The sequence below is a fragment of the Galeopterus variegatus genome, unplaced genomic scaffold, assembly GCF_000696425.1.
Source record: "Galeopterus variegatus unplaced genomic scaffold, G_variegatus-3.0.2 Scaffold2573, whole genome shotgun sequence".
Taxonomy (NCBI): domain Eukaryota; kingdom Metazoa; phylum Chordata; class Mammalia; order Dermoptera; family Cynocephalidae; genus Galeopterus; species Galeopterus variegatus.
The window spans coordinates 206,406-227,552 of record NW_007728684.1 but is presented as its reverse complement, the minus strand read 5'-3'; the positions used below and the strand labels follow the sequence as shown (position 1 = coordinate 227,552).

Sequence of the window (21,147 nt, the reverse complement as noted above, 5' to 3'; positions counted from 1 at the left end):
TGATTAACGGCCCAGGGAAGGCCCAAGATGAGAATCCATATTCTTTCCACCGGCCTCCTCTCCTTCCTTCAGTATCCTACCCCTTCTAAAACTGAAACAAATGAGTGAGAATGCACAGTAATGTGAAGTACAATTACTCAATAGAATTTCTGTTCATAAACCACAAGAAAGAAATACTATGTACTATATAACAACATCCTGTTTCTATAGAGAAATCCAATGCCTTTTAATATTTGATAACATTAACCTTGGTAACTTCTTGAAACCAATATCTCTTGAATGTATTATTGCTCCCATTTTCAGGTGTAAAAAATGAAAGCAAAGAAAAAATTACTGACGTGCTCAGGATCTCGCAGTCATGACACTGAGTGAAGCAATACAGTTTTATTCAGTGCACTCAGGATGCTGATAAAGTTAGGCTAATCCACAGTTTGGTCTGAGCATGGAGGATTGGAAGTTCCATTGTGTGGTGAGCAAGAGAAGGGAAAAGACATCAGGAAAAGATGAGGGAGGGGAAGACTTGGCACTGGCAGGGCTGGTGGTCCTGAGCCCCAGAGTCGGTGAGGTCCTGGGGGCAGCAAAGCCCTCTGCCTGCAGCAGTGATCTTGATAATGCACCATTGTCCTTGACTTTACTCCTTTCCTGACACCTTCTCCTACTCCCAAGATCACCTCCAAAACAAACCACCAGCACCCCCTATATCTCTGCCATACACCTGCCATTATATCTCCTCCACTGTCCTCTCCACAAGCTCCTCCACCATAACCTCCATTTCCACTTCTACTGCCACCTCCACCATCTCCTCCACCATCACCTCAACATCACGTCCACCATCTCCTCCACCATCACCTGCATGATCTGCTTCACCATCTCCTTGACCATCACATCACCATCACCTCCACCATCTCCTCCACCATCACCTCCACCATCACCTCGACATCATGTCCACCATCACGTCCATCATCTCCTCCAACATCACATCCACCATGTCCTCCACCATGTCCTCCACCATCTCCTCCAACTCCTCCACCATCACCTCCACCATCTCCTCCACCATCACCTCCGCCATCTCCTCCACCATCACGTCCACCATCTCCTCCATCATCACATCCACCATGTCCTCCACCACGTCCTCCACCATCACCTCCACCATCTCCTCCAACTCCTCCACCATCACCTCCACCATCTCCTTCACCATCACCTCCACCATCTCCTCCACCATCACCTCCACCATCTCCTCCACCATCACCTCCACCATCTCCTCCACCATCACCTCCACCATCTCCTCCACCATCACCTCCACCATCTCCTCCACCATCACCTCCACCATCTCCTCCACCATCACCTCCACCATCTCCTCCACCATCACCTCCACCATCTCCTCCACCATCACCTCCACCATCTCCTCCACCATCACCTCCACCATCTCCTCCACCATCACCTCCACCATCTCCTCCACCATCACCTCCACCATCTCCTCCACCATCACCTCCACCATCTCCTCCACCATCACCTCCACCATCTCCTCCACCATCACCTCCACCATCTCCTCCACCATCACCTCCACCATCTCCTCCACCATCACCTCCACCATCTCCTCCACCATCACCTCCACCATCTCCTCCACCATCACCTCCACCATCTCCTCCACCATCACCTCCACCATCTCCTCCACCATCACCTCCACCATCTCCTCCACCATCACCTCCACCATCTCCTCCACCATCACCTCCACCATCTCCTCCACCATCACCTCCACCATCTCCTCCACCATCACCTCCACCATCTCCTCCAACTCCTCCACCATCACCTCCACCATCTCCTTCACCATCACCTCCACCATCACCACCCCCATCTCCTGCACCATCACCTCCACCATCACCACCACCATCTCCTCCAACATCACGTCCACCATCTCCTCCACCATTACCTTGACATCACATCCACTATCTCCTCCACCATCACCTCGACATCATATCCACCATCACCTCCACCTTTTTCTCTACCATCACCTCCACCATCTCCTCCACCATCACCTCCACCATCTTCTCTACCATCACCTCCACCATCTTCTCTACCATCACCTCCACCATCACCTCTACCATCTCTTCCTTCATCTCCTGCACCATCTCTTCCACCATCATCTCTCACTTCCACCATCCTCTCCACCACCAACTCCACTATCTCCATCATCTCTTCCACCATTACCTCCACCGTCATTGCATAAGGTCACTCAGTGATGGCGATGGCAGAGTTGGAATTAGGACCCCAGGCTTCTCCTCTTACAGCTCTTTTATAGTAACAGGAAATAGGCTGTTATTGCTGCTTACTAGTGGTTGGATTATAATTTACTATATGATTAGAGAAAAATTTAGTGATGTGAACTAAGAAAGGCTAACAGTCTGATGGTCAGAAGAAATACTGCTGGTCCCAAAGAGTGCAGACTGCTGACAAGCCCAAATTCAAAGTACTTTAAAATAACAGAAACACACCTCTGTTCCAGAGGTCTCCTTGATCAATCTGTGAACATTCAGAGCAATCATTCTGCAATATCACTGAAAGGGTGATGGTTAATTTTATGTGACAACTTGGTTAGGCTATGGTCCCCGGTTGTTTGGTCAAATGCCAGCCTAGATGTTGTTGTGAAGGTATTTTTTAGATGTGATTAACATTTAATTTAGTAGACTTTGAGTAAAGCAGATGCTTCTCCATAATGTGGGTGAGTCTCGTCCAATCAGTTGAAGGCCTTACTAGAGAAAAGACGGAGCTCCCTTAAGGAAGAGCAGTCCTGCCTCCGCACAGCCTTTGAGTCAAACTGCAGCATCAGCTCCTGCCTGGGTCTCCAGCCTGCCCCGAGGACTTCAGACTTTCCAGTCCTCATAATCACAGGAGCCAATTCCTTAAAACTTAATCTCTCTCTCTATATATACATCTTTTATTGGTTCTGTTTCTCTGGAGAACTCTGACTAATACACTAAGACAGTTGAAAATGTGAACATGGTATAAAATATTTTTACAAATAATTTCTTTTAGCTGAGAGGCTTAAAAATCTATGAGGAAAAAATACTTATTTTATTTATATAAAAGGTATCCCCCAGCTTCCTCACAAATAATATGGTTATTGTAAATCTCCACACTTAAGAAGTAAGAATTTTGGGAAATGTGCTCACTTTTGCTGCGTCAGATATAGAATCCCAGTTTCCCCCTGAAAGGGCGTATTTCCCACTGCCAATCCTTGCCAGAATCTCCTCGGGAGTATCGTCTGGTCCGTTTGCAAAAGGGGTAAATCTGTGTAATAAGAGCATTTATGATAATCAGCTTCCATTTTATAATATAAAATAAAGTTTACAACTTGATAATGCCACTTTGTTGCTAAAGAAAATAGCTATTTTCTTTCCCCTGACAGGCTCTAAATCTAGGATTCATGGAAAAGCACGATTTATCTTCCTAATGCTATTGTCCTCACTTGGTCAATACTAGAGGCTGATGAGGAAGGTGAAGACAGCCAAGTTTATCCTTTCTAGACCCTTTCTAGCCACACTGATGAGAGGGCGGAACACTGGTTTGTTTGCCTGGGGATTTGGTTTCCATGGTAATAGCATGGTATCATGGACGAGAGCCTTAGATTTGAAGTCTAAGAGACCCACGCTTGATCTGTTACCAATTCCAGGTTCTTTGACAAATTAATCTTCTGGACCTCAATTGCAAAATGCGTAGAATAATATACTCCCAGGAATCTGTAATGTTCTATGCATGAACACACGTACAATTCCAGGTACAGCACTTGCCATGATCTAAGTGTGTAATTGAGGCTCATTCCATCGCCTGTTAACATACACCAGGGCATGTGTGTTCCCAAGAACAGAGTAATATGTGATTCTAACAGCATTTCCTTTAGTGGCAAAGCTTGTGATCCGAGTTTTATGTTCAGGCAAAGCGAGGATCAGAAGAATCGCAAGATAACCTAACAACGTGGTATCAGGAAGAATCTGCAGCTCCTTCCTTCGCTGCCGCAGTCCTCAGAGCACAGCTCCCGCTGCCTGAACTGCTGTCCTTGCGCTGTGGGCACCAACTACTGATTTATTATGAAATACCAAAAACAAGGACATTGTCATTTATTCCCATGAGGGCATTTTGACCATTTTGCTACAGCAAACCGGACGGGATGGTCTAAGGTCCTTTTTTAAAACCTTTTTTTTTTAACCTCCACTGGAGTATTTAAAAACTTAAAAACATTAGTAACCAGCAGATCTGTGGGATTCCAGCCTTTCCTGGCTAGAAGGAGCCAGTGGTGGCCTCTTCCCGTGCACAGACCAAGGAAGTGAGGCCTATTCAGGTGAAACTGGCAGGATTCAGAGCTAGTGCAGGGGGCAGCTTGGGTGGAAACGAGGCATGTAGCGAGACTCAGGCCTCCTGTAACACCACGTGCCTCCAAACAGTGAACCGGCCCAAGCACGTCTCACGGCCACAGAGGCTGGGTACAGAGCCACTAACTGGTGGTCATCTTCAAAGATGCCATCTGACCCTGAAGCTTCTACAGTGCTTCTTGATTCAAGAGGAAGTTTTGAAGGCACAGGTGTTGCTACCTTTGCAGAGAGTGGCAGGGTGCAGTGAAGAGGATGTGGGCTGTACGGGCACAACGCTGGGATATTCTGTTCATGAGCTGAGTTTAAAAAAAAAAAAATGCATGGCTACATTTCTTATACTTATTCTTTACTTGTCCCGAAAGGCTGAAGGAAGTCTGAGAGAGCTCCCTCAAAGCCCGGAGCATATGCACATGTGCTGCCCACACTCGTACGCCAGGGAGAGCCCGAGCCCGGCCCATAATGGACCAGCCGCTGAGGCTTCTGCCTCCTGCCATCTTTGGCTACACGCTGTCTGCTAGTGACACCTATTTGAGGCTCTCCGTACCCTGCCAGCATGGTGTACAGCAGGATCCCCAGACTCCAGATGTCACACGCCGCATCATAGCCCTGCCGCTTCAGGACCTGGGGGGACAACAGATGGCAGGTGAGTACCTCGCTAAGAAAATTCAAGCGCACAGCATGTTTGTTCAGTGGACCGTCAGGCGGAGGGGGCGTGGGGAACAACAGGAGGACAGCGCGGTGCCTTCAGTGAGCCCACTGTCTCTAATGCTGAGCTAACCCCAATGTGTGGCAGTGGGACCCCTCGCAGACCAGCCCCCATGGGGAGCTTCAGCTCTTGGCGGGTACATGACAGAGTCGTGGGGAACAACAGGAGGACAGCGCGGTGCCTTCAGTGAGCCCACTGTCTCTAATGCTGAGCTAACCCCAATGTGTGGCAGCGGGACCCCTCGCAGACCAGCCCCCATGGGGAGCTTCAGCTCTTGGCGGGTACATGACAGAGTGAAAAGGAGGCATTTAACTTTCAAGGCAGAAGAATATGTTTTTTTTAATTATGATAAAAATAACAAAACATTTACCATCTTAACCATTTGTAAGTGTACAGTTCAGTGGAATTAAGTACATTCACACTGTGATGTAGCCACCACCACCATCCGTCTCCATACTTTTTTAACTTCCCCTACTGAAACCCTGTTCCCATCAAACCCTAACTCCCCATTCCCCATCTCTCTAGCCACTGGCACCCACTGTTCCACTATCCGTCTCTATGAACTGGACCATTCTAGGTACTGTGCATAAGTGCAATCACAGAGTACTGGTCTTTTTGTGACTAGCTTATTTCACTTAGCATAGCATCCTCAAGATTCATCCATGTTGTAGCGTGTGTCAGAATCTCTTTCCTTTTCAAAGCTAAATAATACTTTATTGTATGCGTAGACACATTGCGTTTATGCATTCATCCACTGATGGACACCTGGTTGCTTCCACCTGTTGGCTGTTGTGAAATATGTTGCTGCGAACATGGGTGTACAAGCGTCTGAGTCCTCTTCTCTAATTCTCTTGGGTAAATAACCAGAACTGAAATTGCTGGGTCACAGAGTAATTCTGTGTTTAATGTTTTGAGGAATTGTTAAAGCAAAAATATTTTATTATATTATAGTATAATTTATTTTATATTTTAATTCTGCATTCTAGAATTACTTCAAAAGAGGGCAATCCTCTGATATATTAATAGTTGAATAATAAAGAAAGCAGCATAACACTTGTGGATTATTGTAGATTACTGGAGGTAGCATTAAATGTGGAGTCAGGAGAGCTGTGTTCTATTTCCTCAGAGACACGAGCCCGGATCCTGTCTCTCCACCTTGCATCTCTGCCTCTGTGTGCTGGGCCTGCAGCACGGTGGCTGTCCCACCAGCACAGGCTGGACACACCGAGTGCTCACTGCTCAGGCCCCAGCCTCACAGCTCATCAGCCGAGTGCTCTTCAAGTGTCAGGTCAGCACACCGAGCTTGTTTTTTCTGAGTGTATGAAACATGGTGGAGAGTACGACGCCTGTCCACGTTGTATGGTGTACGAGAGTAAAAGTAAAAAATATTGGTAAGAGTGCTGTGTAAGTGGTAAAGTAATATAACATCACAAGGCATCTATCATCACAAAAATTAATACTGTAGGAGACCAGGCCCAGAAAATGAAGACTTGTTGAGCTGAAGGCAAACAAGAAGCGGGTGCAGGAAGCTCCCTGCCTCCCCCATCTGCCTAAAATCAGGACACAGATTCCCAAAGGCAAAAGACACCCCCCTGCCCCTCTCTGCCAGGGAGAACAAAGGGTAACCACTGAGGACAACTGTGGATGCTCGTGGGCCTGGGGACGGCCCCAGAGCAACCTACATGAGCAAGCTGCACTGGCCAGCCTCTCTCTGCCAGCTGTTCTCCTTTCCACGTGTCACTGCCCCTAGGGACTCAAAGTCCTTTCCTTTGTCCTGTCCCTCCTCTAACCCTTTACTGTTCTCTGTTGAAGACACTGTAGAAGCTGGAACTCAAAGCCACCTTTTGAGAACTAATACCTAGGTGTCTTCCATGTACATATGTGAAATATGCATGTTAATAAACTTCTGTTTGTTTTTCTCTTGTTAATCTGTCTTTTGTTACAGGGTCAGTTCCAACAAAGAACCTATGAGTGTTGAGAAAAAAATTATCTTTCTCCCCTACAATTCTATTAATTGTATCAATATTAACATCGATATTAATTAATATTAAATATCGATATTAATATTAATATCGATTGGGTAAGCCATTAACAGAGGCTCATAACCAGGGCTGCAGGCTGCTAAAGCATCTGGACAACCCCTGCCCAATCTGATACTGGCCTCTCAGCCCCCTCCCTCTGCTGCGTGTCCATCCATGTATCAGCCCCGTGCCCAGATGCATCTTCAGTGTAGACCACTGGCCGGCCGTGGGTTACCTCCCAAACAGCTCCTAGACCGACCACTAGGTGCCAGGCATGCCTTTCTCTCAGGGCCTGCGTGCTCGCCTGCAGCTCTGATGCAGTTTCATCCATGACCAGGAGACACACAGAATCTAGTCTGTTTTCATTCCCGATCCTCTCCTCCCCACCCTAGCAGCAATATCAGTCCCTACTGTTTTATTCCTCTATCCACCATCAGCTCGTGTTTGGTTGCTTTTTTAAAAAGCAGGAAACTGGATTTATCTTTATAAACACACCAATGACTTCAGAACCAAATGGAAATCATCCCTAGCAAACATGAAAAGGGGGACGTTCCCAAGATGCCCTTGCTGGGGCTCTTTGAGATGCAGGGTGGGTGGCAGTCAGAGCCCTTGGGATTTACACGGGCGTTCAGCTGCAGATTACTACGGAACCCTAATATTCTCAAGTGTGATAGCTGCCAACTTGCTTCTGCCAGGGAAAACGGTCTGGAGCAGGAATTATGGTGCAAAGCAAATCCATAGATGTTTGTCTCTTCCTGTGCTATGACAGGGGGATTTCTGATCACTGATGACCTGCCGGCTCGTTGACCTGGTGGTATAGAGACTGACGGCCTTTCTTATCATTCTAACCTGTGACAGATATGCAGACTTGATCCAAACTGTCTACAGCATGCTGACAATTTTACATGGGAATGTTACCATGTAAAAGTTTTTTCAAATAGGAAAATAAAGTGATAAAACAACTGAGCAAGATGGTGGCTGATGGAAAGCAGAGGAAAGGTTCTCATTCCCATTCCCTAACACCACTGCTAACGTGCCAAACTGTCCAGCTACTCTGAAAGGAGGAGGAGGCAGGGCGGTCTCTCTGAGGGGCTCACAGGCCTGTCCTCCCGCAGTCCCGGTGATCTCACCTCGGGGGCCACAAAGTTTGCGGTGTAGCAGGGCGTCATCAGCAGCCCGTTCTCCGCTCGCAGCTGCTTGGCAAACCCGAAGTCACAGATGCGGATGGATTCCGGGTTTCCAGACTCGTCCATGTACAGAATATTACTCGGCTTCAGGTCTCGATGAACAACCTGGAAGGCAGGAAGCACTACACATCACTGCGGCCACGGGCCGAGCGGGGACGGGACGAGGGACGCGCTCGGAAGTGGAGCATTTATTCTGCAGTGTTTACTCCAGGCAGGTCCTGCAGCAGGAGGCAAGTCAGCCGTAGGACACGGACGCTGAGTCTTTGGCGGGGCCCCACCTCCCTTCTCTCTTCCTCTCACGTTGGTCACTCAAGTCCGAGCACCTGGAAGCTTTGAGTGAGTAAGTAAACACATGCCTGTCTGAGATGAGGCAACAGCCCGGACGCTGAGTCTTTGGCGGGGCCCCACCTCCCTTCTCTCCTCCTCTCACGTTGGTCACTCAAGTCTGAGCACCTGGAAGCTTTGAGTGAGTAAGTAAACACATGCCTGTCTGAGATGAGGCAACAGCCAGTTGGAGCTGTCACATAAGAGGAAATGTCATGGTGAGTTCAGGTAACGGGAATAAAAAGGGTTTTGGAGATTATATTCATCAGTAAGTATTTACCGCATGCCTGGCACTGTCAGGTGCTGGGATGCACCGACCAGGCACCTGCTGTCCCAGGGCACGGGCTGGTGGAGGAAGCAGACAGGAATCAACAACAGCACAGACACTGCACTTGCACCTGTGCCAAGTGAGGTGCAGCGCTCTGGGCACATCCCATGGGAATGGCGACACCTCAAAACAAAGCAGCAGATATTTAGGGCACAAAGTGATGTCTTCTGAGGGGACAGAGGACTGTTGTGAGGACATGTGGGGTGCCTTGGTACAGCTCGGAATCTGAATGTCTTGATTGTCCTGTTAAAGTCCATTGAGGATGTAAGAGGGACGTTAAAGGGACCCACTGCAGCAATCAGGCTTGGTTTACTGAGGTCTCAATGGCAAGGAACAGAAACGTTTTGGTTTCAGTTCCATGACCTCCCTCATTAAATAGAAGCAAACCCGCAGGAAACATCATCCTCAGGGCTCCTCTAGGGCTTGGCTGCTTGGGGAAAGCCTGGAAAATCTCAACACCCCAGAGCACCAGGCGACCACAAGGAGCGACCTGCTCTGTGGTCCTGGGACAACAGTCTCCCGTTCAGAGATGACTACACCGTACAAGCTTACAGCCACGCACACAGCTGGCCACGGCAGCACGGGCTGCTCCCTGAGTGCAGAGGAGAGGCGGAGCGCAGGAGAAAAGCGAAGCACTTGCAACAGCGACTGCAACATGGCGAGGGCTATGTGGGCCTCAGCTGTCACCGCCACTTCTGTCCTCCTGTTCTGTCCTTCTGCATCATTCCTTTGCATCAGTTAGAGTCCAATTTTACATACTATAAGTAATGAAAATTCCAAATTTCCCTTTATCAAGGCTGAAGCATTTTTTTGCTAAAATTGATCCAGGTAAATTTAATTTTTTGACCCAGCTCTTCGACTCACTATGTGTACAAATAATTTTAGATGTTTGAATAATGTGTCATCTCAAAATATGCTGCTTTGGCATATCGGTTACTCTGAGCTCAAGACTACCAAAGAGAAGTAGGTATAAGAAAAGCTCCCTCTTTGCCTAAAAGCAGGACATCAGTTGGTACAGGTTTCCTCCTCCCTGCCCTACCAGGAAGGACAGAAGTTAGTCACCAGGGACAGCTCTAGACCTTGCAGCCTGAGATGGCACCAGAAGACTCGGTATGACAAACTCCACTAACCCTCATCTTTGCCGTTTGCTGCCCTAGACTCTCAATGTCCCTCTCCTTTCCCTTGTCACTTCTCCACTAATTTCTGCTTTTTTGTGAAGACGTGACATAATCCCGAGTTCTAACCCCTTTTTTGAGTTACTCATCAGTGTGCTCCTGGGTGCGTTTGTGATGCTCGTGTTGATGAACTTCTGTTTGTTTTCTCCTGTTAATCTGTCATTGGTCAGTCTAGTTTACAGGGCCTCAGCCAATGAACCTGGGACGAGGACAGGGAAGAGAACATCGCCCTGCAGCCTCACTGAGGCACAGACACAGAGGGACGACTGTGGTCTGGAAGGAATTCAAGGGCCAGCTGAGTTCCCAGCTCTCGGGCCATCCTCTCGTCAGTGATTTCAGCCCCCCATCCCGAAGCGACCCCGTCCGAGTGCGCCCTACCCCCTGGGAGTGGAGGTAGTCCATGGTCTTGGTGATGGTGCACAGCACGTCGCTCGCCTCGCGCTCCGAGAAGTAGCGCTGCCGGAGGATGCGGTCCAGGAGCTCGCCGCCACGCATCAGCTCCATGACCAGGTACACGAACTTGCCGTCGTCGTAGACCTGCAAGGACACAGACCTCAGAGACTGTGCACGCCACCATGCTGCCCTCCTCATGGCCACTGGGTGTGGTGAGAGCGAGGGCTCCAGCAGGGGCAGAAGGCAGAGGTCGGCAGGGAGTGGCTGGGATCCTGGTGTCCCCTGGGAGGAAAAACAAGACTTCTGCAGAAAACAGCTTTAGCAACCTGCTGCTACACAGGGAATGAGAGAGCCAGGCCCGGAGAGCTCCTGACGGGATGTAGGAGTTTTTAGCTGAAATGGATCCTCTCATGGTACTGCTCTGCCTCTCTGACGTAGAGCTATTTAGATATTAAGAAATGGGAATGTTGGCACAGCACCATGCCAAGGCAATTCCCTGGGGCCAGTGCGTTCCAAACTTTACCATGCATACAATCTGGGGGGGATTGTAAAAACACATCTAGCTCTGTGGGTCTGTGTGGAACCAGGTGATATCCGGGCTGGGCTCCACAACAGGTGGTGCGGGCAGCGTCCAGAGCTAATTCACCGTCCAGAGCTAATTCACCACATCAAAGCAGTGCCTTTATCTCAGAGGAGCAACAGGAAAAGATAGCTTTCGTCCATGCCAGCTTTAATCTCTGGCTCTGGCCATTTTTACACCAAACATGGCTTGCCGGTGACCATGCCCGTGGGGACCCAGGGCTGCCCAAGCTTTGAGAAGCAGGTGATGCAAAATGGAGTGAAGGACCCACATGTGATTATGTCCTGGCTCAAATCATCTTCCATTAGTGAATGTTCAGAGCAAATTACTAAAATAATTTGCCTGACTTTGAACTTAATAAAAGACGTAAAAGTTAACTTTGGTGTATTTATTTCTGGGTTTGTGAACACAAATACTCTACTTTTGGAAATGTAAACAGATGACATCATTGACTTGGAACCACTTATCCCAAATGTCATAACAGTGGTTGGAAATGCTTAGGGAGTTTCTGCATTAGTTGACTTCTGTTTGTGAATCTTCACATGCAAATGAGTGACAGAACGGCAAGAGCAGTGGACTTGGGAAGTAGAGGTGACCGCAGCCCAACACGAGCCCAGTGGCTCTGGACACGAGGCACCTGCCCTGCTTGTCCTCGGGACTGAACTGACACCTGAAGGCCTCTTGCTCCAGGAATCACCAGGCCCGGAGAGAAACTGAAGTGGCCCCTGTGTCTTGGGGCTCTGGTTCATGACGCTGGGATCATTTTGGGGTCTGAGAGTGAGGGGGGAAGAAGAAGAAAACTGTCTCCTCTCTCCCCTCCCCAGCCCCGATCCCTGTCCCTGTAGGCCTTTATGGGGTGCTGTGGGTCTACCCCACCGGCTCGATGCAGCTGGTCCTGCTCTCTCCTCCTGCTCCGGGAAGAGGACCAGTGGCCACCAGCAGAGAACAGAGGAGAAGCTGCACGAGCTCCACAGCCAGGGCTCCACGTGGAGGGTCGGGGGATGCGACCCACCGCATCTCACCGGTTCCTTCCTCTCCTTTTCTGTTCTGTTTAAGAATGACAACGGAAATCAACACGTCTGAATTATAATTCATACACGTTATCTTTTCCTCTCTTATGTGACTTGGGGCAGTGGTGCAGGGCGGGGATCTGAGTAAATGGTCCAGTGAGTCAGGTTAACCAGCTGCCAACTGGAGGCGACTCAGAGGCACGTGCGGTAGAGACTGGCACAAGCATGCGCTCTCGGCGCCATGGACAGTGTTGGAATGTGCAGAACGAATGCACTGGATAAACAGTGGACATAAAGGTGGAGTGACAGACATCATTGCCCCATGAGGCCACTTACGTCTTTGAGGGTGATGATGTTTGGGTGCTGGCCGTACCGCAGCAGGATCTCGATCTCTTCTGAGGGGTCTCTTTTACTCTTATCGATGATCTGGAACACACACAGCGTGCAACAATGAAAGGCTTGCTTTTGGGCGTTCAGATGGGGCTGTGAGTTTGGGTCCTTCGGACTGGTTAGGATAGAGTCTGGTCTCACCCCCTCCGCCTCCAGCCTCATTCTCAACCAGGACAGCCTGAAACTGCCTGGCAAGTCATGGCCAGTCCTTTCTTTCCCAACTAGCATAAGATTAACATTTACGAAAGAGAAGCACAAGACTTTAGACACCAATTTTGACACGATAAGGTCGGTGCAGGATGGGTTTGTGGAGCATGTGGCCACCCCCAAACACCAGGATGTGTGCTTCGACCACCTGGGCGGGCTCTGGGCTGGCGGCCAGGCTCTCACTTCACCCGTCCATAGCGAGCCTCCAGCCACCGAGCACCTCTTGCCTCGTTCCATGGGCCCCGTACCAGCAACAAAATGAGGTGATGTGCACGGCTCGGCCTGTAGACGCTGGGGTGGAGCTGGGCTGGGTGTGCACCGTGCCTCAGACACACGGACGCTCCTCCTTGTTTCTATGTTCCCTCCACCACCCACATTTCATCACCGCCTTAGGACAACAGATGCGACTGTTGTCTGGGTGTGCACCGTGCCTCAGACACACGGACGCTCCTCCTTGCTTCTATGTTCCCTCCACCACCCACATTTCATCACCGCCTTAGGACAACAGATGCGACTGTTGTCACCATCTGGAGAACGTGTAGTCATTTTGCTATTACAGCATGAGGACGATCTGCTTTTAATTTCTATCGTGTCAAAGACTCTAAGTGGAGCCTCACATCCAACTCCGCTTCTCTCACTTAGATGAGCGGGATGCTGGGGCAGCATCTGACTCACAGCCCCTAGTCACCGCCCCCCGCTGTAAAAATCACCCCCGTGCCAGTTCTTTTTGTTCTGCCCGAACCACTGCCCAGCTCTGGCCATGGCAGTGCCCTGTGATCACGAGTCCGAATGACGTGCTGTTAAACGGGTGAAAAGGTTGGTCTTCCCTTCTTGACACAGCATTTCTCTCTTGCTACACTTAATTTCACTAAAGTTTTAGCTAGGGCACTAGGATTACTTCTGTTACTGATATAAGCCAACGAATAACACAGCGTTCTCACGTAGAAATGCTTATAAAGGATCAATCAATGGGGAGGGGGGTCCTTAACATGCTGAACCCTAACTGTGGGCTGTGAGGCTCCTCCAGATGGTCTCCCACGGGGCGCCGACCAGGTAGGTTTGGGAGCTCCCTGAGGGGCCTTGCATCTCTCTGGGCTGGGGTCTTCTCTTTGCAAACTGTGAAGGTTGAGATACATGCATGGAATTAAAAAAACTAAGTACTAGATCCATTTTTTCCCCAATACAATTTCATGATAAAAGTGATGATGTGCTCTTTTCATAAATCTGTTTTAGCACCCTCACAGTGGAACAGGATACAGAATAGATATCGAAGAGGAAGCCTCTTCTCTACTGCCAGGGACGACCTTCAGAACACACGAGGTGGAAATGCAGGACAGGCAGGTGCATTCCTATGCTACACTTGTTAAAATGGGGAGAGAATGTAAATAGACACACATTTCCTCGTGATGCATAAAATAACTCCGCAAGGAAAGAGAAAAAATGAGTGACTTTGGCTTCCTGTGGTGAGGGGAGCTAGGAGTCTGGGGCCGTGGGTGGAAGACCTGGCTGTGTCATCATGTGTATTTTTAATATTTTGAACCATGTGAATATATTATCTATTCAAAAAATTAGATAAAAAATTTCAAAATATATTTTATAAGCTAAAATATGAGAACAATGTGACTGTTATAAAAAAATCTGAGATTATGAATGATTGAATTATCTGTTAGCCCTGGTATCTATTTTATTTCTGTATGTTCTTTTGTTGCAAGTCTTAAGAAAAATTCAGATTTATGGTGATAGGTATTTGCAAACAATCCATTTTTAAAGAGTTTACCTTAAAATCTTGCTTATTTTTGAAAAATATTTTAAGACTGTAACTAAAAGTCAACACGCAGCTGCTAAGGTGAGGCACACTAAATTTTAACACTGGAACCACTATCCTGTTTCGTTTTGGCAGCTGGCCTGTGCGGGGATCTGAACCCCTGACCTTGGTGTTATAAGGCTGTGCACTAACCGACTGAGCTAACGGGCCAGCCCTACGTCCTGTTAATTTGTTATAATGTGATACACATTTGAGCATGCATGTTGATTTTTATTACGTTTTAAAAATAATATTTAAACTGTTTTTAATCACTTAGTTGCTTGGCTGAATTCCCAGAGCACCTCTACCAGCAATTGAACACCACGAACCAGCTGTTCTCTAAGGCAGCGTTTGGGGGAAGTGAAGGAGAAATAAAAGGTGCTGGGCCCAGGTCCCACGGGGGATGAGCGACATCTGGAGACTTGATGGTCCAAACAGTTCCACTGTTTCCTTTTGGAAGCAAAAGACGCCGAGGGGAGGAGGGTTTGCAGTTCCAGGTGAGACCACCCCCGTCCAGGGCCGGCAGGGTAGGAAGCAACCTGCTCCTCTGGGAAGCCACGGGGACCCATGGGTCGGCGGCTGAGCCCTGGTGGCTTCTCATCCTCGCTCCAAGGCGTCTCCCAGCCACCTGAGCCCTCCACGCCTCGGTTTCTCCATCTGTAAGAACTGGGATAACAGCAAGCATCTGCCCTGCCATGTTAAGATTGAGCAAATTAACACGTATCAGTCTCTGAGGACCTCGCCGGTACACCCGACACAAGTGAGCTGTTCTTATTACAGTGGAAAATATAATTATCCTAATGGCCCCAGTAAGGGAGCACGTGGCTGTGACCTGCCTCAGTTACTGCCCTGAAACGTCACTTTGAATTCTCATTTCTGAGTCTTCCCTTCAAGTCAATGCCATGGATTAGTGCAATGTTCAAAAACAATGTCAGGAGTAGAAGGCGTTTCAGTTAAAGGCCCCGGCTAAAAACCAGATGTCACTACACACTGGGTAATCTGAAGCGGGTTGAATAAGGGATGGTTTGCAAAAGTGCAGCTGGCATCTAGGAGAACCCACAAGGCTCACGCAGTGCCTTGGGGTGGGCAGCCGTGAGGCCCAAAGGGGCCTGAGGGGCAGTCACAGGACCAGCGGGGGCTGCATGGGTGGGGGCATCCTGACAGCAGCTGGGTGTCTTAATAGAGGGTTGCTAGGGGGTATGGGGACAGAAAGTCCTCAGCTCCATGTCCTCTTCACCCCCTCCCTCCTGTGGTGTCTGTCTCCTATTGGCAGAACTGCCCAGAAGCCCAGGCAAGGCCAGAGCCCCGTGATGTGGCCCCTAACCAGAGGGAAGTAAGCAGGGTGGGCTTGCAGGAGATAGGGAGATTCCCAGCCCAGAAGGGATGCCCACGGCACAGTGGTGGCAGTAATAGGTGTGACACCGCCCTCCTGGCTTCCGCTTCCCCCAACCTGGGCAGTCATCTCGAGTCTACCCTGACACGGATGTGCTCGGAACCAGGGTTTCGATCCTGGATATCGTCAGGAAGTGATGGCTGCTTTTATCTGCAAACCTGTTCCTGGAAGGTTTTTCTGCTTTTGTTTTTATTTTTATTTTTGCAGGGAGGGCAAGCTGCTTGAGAAAGATGAGGGAGAAGAGTGCTCACCAAAAAGTGAGCCGAGAGGTGTGGCCACTGGCTCACTGTGCAGCCGCCAGCCCGGGAGAGGGTTCTGAGTGTACTGTTTAGAAACGTCAAGGAATGAGTTCTCAGGTGACTAGCAGTGACTTTCTTCTCTATGGGGTCGGTTTCTTGGGACCAGTGTCATTGGACTTGCTTCTCATTAGAACAAGCTCTGGTGGACTGCATCCCTTATTCTGAGAATAATATTGTTTTATAATCTTCATTATGCAACAAAACGGAGGGAAGAATTCTTAGAAGGATGTTTATGGACGAGGCCTTCTCTTTCCCAGTTGAAGATCAAATAACATTGATGAACTGCAGAGAAGGAGCAGCGGGGTCCTCTGGGAGTCAGTCTTTCCCTCTTATTTTTCTTATTTCATCTGGCAACAGCCATGCAGAAAGGTCGCCTACAGAAAAGGACACGAGCCAGTGGCCAGCCACCCACCGCAGCTGGCAAACAGCTTTCATGGTGCGGCTACACGGCAAGGTGCACATTTCCACGCTCCTTAGAGATCCCAAGTCAAGCTGGCTCCAACCACGGTGGCACACAACGGCGGGTCTTCTTCATAGGTGATGCACACAGGCACATGTCAAACACCTTGTTATTCCTGGTGGCTAAAGATGACCACAGACCAGACGCCACCACCGTCGTCCCCTTTTCCTTTGTGGCCTTTGTGTTTCTGTCTTTCTTGCCTTCTCATCTCTCTCCATCCTTGGAGATGTCCCCTTCCGGGACACCGAGTGACTCGAGGCTCTGGGCTGTGAGCGGTGGGGTGAGCTCGTGGGCTCGTGAACCCCCCCCCCCGCAGGCAGGGGGCCGCTGTGACTTGTCAAAAGGATCAATATCGGCGTGAAACGAGGGTACAGGGCATGCGATCACTGGTAAAACGTAACAGACACCTCTCCCGTACAACTAATTTAAATACATGGCAGAGAGAAAGAACTCCAGTATTTTTCCTGGTGGAAAAAATTAAAATTTCCATACCAATCAGTCCTCCTTCTAAAAATAAGCTCTATTTATGCCAAGCATCTGTCTTGGTTCCTTTTCTTTTTCGGTTGACAAATTATAACTAATTTAAATACATGGCAGAGAGAAAGAACTCCAGTATTTTTCCTGGTGGAAAAAATTAAAATTTCCATACCAATCAGTCCTCCTTCTAAGAATAAGCTCTATTTATGCCAAGCATCTGTCTTGGTTCCTTTTCTTTTTCGGTTGACAAATTACACACACAGTATGAAGATGGGCACAGAAGCACTGACGATGTCCTAGACTGTCCGGTGAGAATGCACAGCGGAGCCCTCCTCAGGACAGCTGGCCCGGCCTCGGCCCTGTGCAGAGTGGCCATGCTTCCCCACTGCAATTAACAATTGGGACACGCTCGTGCACGGTTAAGGCTCTCACTTTACTTTTATCTGATTCTGTTGCTAAAGCAAACTAAGGTGCTTTTACATAACAAAAACATGCTACTGAGAAGGCGGGGAACTGTCTGCCCCTCCAGGAAAGCCCGGCCACCCCTGATGGTGCACGTCCACCGTGCAGACCTTTCAGACGTGCAAAGGAGAAACCTAAAAGTGGGACTGCGAACGGAGAGGTGTGGGTGTGCCTGTGCCCACACACACGTCTGAAGACAACGTAGGCCAAGAGAAAAAGCGAAACAATAGTAAAGCTCACTTGCGTTCAGATTCTTTGAATTATAGCCCACTTTTTGCTATAGCTTCTGGTTCTGTGATCAATAAAATTCCTAAATGACTGGATTGTGAGTTCCCTGAGAATGGGTTTGTGTTCTCACCTGGAACCTAGCACTGCACCTGCTGCAGGAAAAGTGTCTCATAAAACAACGTTGTGTCAACGAATGAAAGTAACCAGCTTCCAGGAAGAGGCAGGGAATCTGCAGAAAGCGACTCGTCCTCCATCCAAGAAGTACGCCATGGACAATACAGAGGCAGCCCTCGTAGAAACTTCCAGATTCACAGTGAAGCTCCTGGCTCATATTTCTCTTTTAATAAACACTTATCCTTGGCCGAGTCTTACAGTAAATGAAGATCAGAAGCCTCTTCACTTATTTACTAAAGTTTAGTTTGCTCCCATCCTGCGCTGGACTTTCTTGTGATGCTAGAACTGCAGCTAAAGCAAAGCAAAGTCCTCGCTTCCCTGGAGCGCTGTGGACACAGTGACCATGCCACATGTGTCGTCAGGAGTAATAAGCGCTACGAAGAGAGACCGTGAAGGAGGACAGAGCAACAGGAGAGGGCCAGGAGAGGTGCGGGAGTGAGGGGTCGGGAAGAGGGCTCCAGGCGCCAGGGCGAGGGCAGCGACCGGACGGGAGCTCTGTGCTCTGGGAACAGAAGCCAGGCGGGGTGCTGGAAAGTGACAGAGGATGGGGTCAGGCCTTGCTGCAGCTGCCAGGACTCTGGGCTCTACGTGAGTGGGATGGAGAGCCTGCAGGAGGGCTCTGAGCAGCAGAAGGTCCGACCTCAGCCCTGGAGGTTTAATTTTGGTCGTCGTTAGAAATCAGGTGCCAGCGGGCAAAGATGTCCATGGGAGACGACTTAGGAAGTGGTGTACCCAGACCGGGTGGCAGGAGTGCCACTGACGCAAGCCACAGATTCCAGGCTGGAGGGGCCCCCGCAGAGTGTGTGAGAGAAGGTGGCCGGGGAGGGAGGTCAGGGCTGCAGCCCAGAAGTCGTGGAGTGGCCGCAGCTGTGCTACAGGCAGGGGACAGATGTGTGGCCAGGGACATCCACACCCTAACCCCAGGATCCCTAACCGCAGGACCTGAGAAGCTGCCGCGGACAGTGCAGAGGGATGGCACAGGTGCGGTTAGGCATCGGGACACGGGGCATCGCCTGGCTTCCTGGGTGGCTGCCATATAACCACGAAGGCAGGAGGATGGGGCTAGTGGCGGGGGTGTGGTGACAGAAGCAAGAACTTGTGGCGATCCAGGGAAGATCCTGAAGCTGAGAGAGGCCACGGCCTGGGGAAGCTGGAGGCAGCTCAGAAACATCCCTCCCGCGGATGTCAGTGGAGACCAGCCAGGCGGGAGCAGCAAGGCTGATCACACAGAACCGCCGCAGCAAGGGGACATCTGTCACCTGTGTCTGGCAGAGACTCAAAGGCAGGCAGAGGAGTAGAGGGCCTCATGGTGGAGAAGGGATGGCGCCAGGTGAGCCCTCATGGGGCTGGTGGCCAGGGGGGCTGGAGGTGGGGACTAGAAGCGTGGCTGCCAGGAGGTGCCACATGTGAGGGGAATGAATCTGCCGGCTGCCACTTTGGGACATCTTCCAGACCAATTTATTTAAATGTACTCAGCAACGTAGCTTCCCAACAGGTGTTTCGAGGAGAATACAAATGTCCCACCTGATTCTGTGCAGGAGTTTCTTTGAATAGAGAAAATGATTGTGCCAATACACAGCCACACAGAGCACTGTGCTGCCTGGTGACACTGAGAACAGCAGCACCTTCCCGCCTTTTCTGAGCCCCTTCCTCTGTTGGAGGAAGCATGCCTGCTGCTCTCCAGGCCGTGCATCCTGCCGCCGACCCTGCCGTCCTCCTGCGGCGCTGGTCTGGCCCTCCTGCTTCCCGTTTCACCTGCACCTGCACCACCACTCCCACCTGGCCCAGCCTGCAGCCCTCCTCTCCCCAGCTGCGCTGTGGCCGGGCAGGTGTGGGCAGTCCGCTTGGTGTCCCCTGGCGCTCTGTCCTAGAGACAGCTGGCATGGCTTCCTCCAAACGGCTCACCCTCCCAACTACATCCGACGCTTCTCTGCACTCCACCTTTCCACACAACTTACATACAAACGTACTTTTGATCCCTAAAGCGAGGATCAGTATCGGCCTCCTTTTCCCAGCGTGGCCACAAGCGATTCTGATCCAGGAGCACAGTCATCTCTCCTGAGCCGGACCCATGCAGATGATAGCACTGGCAATATCATCAGGTCCCATGCTGGATCGATCCACCGATTTCTCCACGACTTACCACTCCTGGCAGGATCTGGAAACTGATCCTCCGGAGTCACCCTGAATGCGACTTCCCAAAGCTTCCTCCTCCATCAGCCTCAGGCAGCTCACCTGGGTTCCCAGCTTTGTGCCACTGCAGTTCTCAGAAGGTGGCTTCTGACACCAGCCCAGGTGCTGTCTGGCAGAGGATGCCATTATGAGTAGGAGCTGGGTTTAGGGCTGCCAGTGACCTTGGAGCAAAGAACTAGAAATAAAGCCATGGGAGCGCACCCATCCTCAAAGCTGCGGGGAAGCCCACCGGGGCAGCCAGCACTGGAGGCCCTGGGCGGAGGGCCTTGCCACAGAGGGCTGCGTGAGCCACCGCACCATGTCGTGTGCTCGCAGGTACAGCCTCGGCTCTTACACAGCCAGACCACACCCACTCAGAGGGCAGAGAGCCCACTCGTGCTTGCACACCAGGACGTGAGAAGGCGAGCCCAGCTGCGGGGTTATACAGCGCTTCGCTTGTACCAGTACACCTTCACGTAAGTCCAGGGGGCTTCGATGTTCAAAACCATGAATTTTTCCCGCAGGCCCCCTGACCTGAGCTTGGCATTTATTCTGAAGCCCAGCCCCATCTGACCCGCATGGCTGCCTCGTTCTTTCATGGGTTGGGCACTGCACCACGCATGGAAGGTTTAGCTGAAATGGAACGTGAAGGCTCCTGCTCTGTACGAGGATGGCAGCAGGGCCGTGCAGGGGGCCAGCGTGCACTCGGGATCTGACAGCCTCGAGGGACCTTGGCTCTCCCTTTTACTAGCTGGCCGTCCTCATCATGTCGTTAACCTCTCAGAGTCTCTGTTCCCTCGAGGGAACGATGCAAATGACTACACTGCGGGGTTGCTGTGAGGATTAAATGACAACATACACTGAGCATTTGGAACATTGCGTCGCATACGAGAGGTCCGCAAAAAGTTCATGGAAAGATTCAGATTATTTTTTACTTCTGTATTTCCATGAACTTTATGAAGTAGCCTCGCACACTGAGCGCTAAGTATT

General features: G+C 50.2%; 1 protein-coding gene across 1 annotated transcript in view; it reads right to left on the bottom strand.

Moving 5' to 3' along the window:
- Positions 1-21,147, bottom strand: part of LOC103598337 (ribosomal protein S6 kinase alpha-2) — a 60,701-nt gene that overhangs the window by 4,044 nt on the left and 35,510 nt on the right. Inside the window, exons 4-8 of the mRNA XM_008582332.1 lie at positions 12,428-12,517; positions 10,487-10,645; positions 8,225-8,386; positions 4,912-4,988; positions 3,171-3,288 (exon numbers count right to left, since the gene is read on the bottom strand). Coding sequence (XP_008580554.1) covers positions 3,171-3,288; positions 4,912-4,988; positions 8,225-8,386; positions 10,487-10,645; positions 12,428-12,517 — 606 coding nt within the window. The remainder of the gene's footprint in view (positions 1-3,170; positions 3,289-4,911; positions 4,989-8,224; positions 8,387-10,486; positions 10,646-12,427; positions 12,518-21,147) is intronic.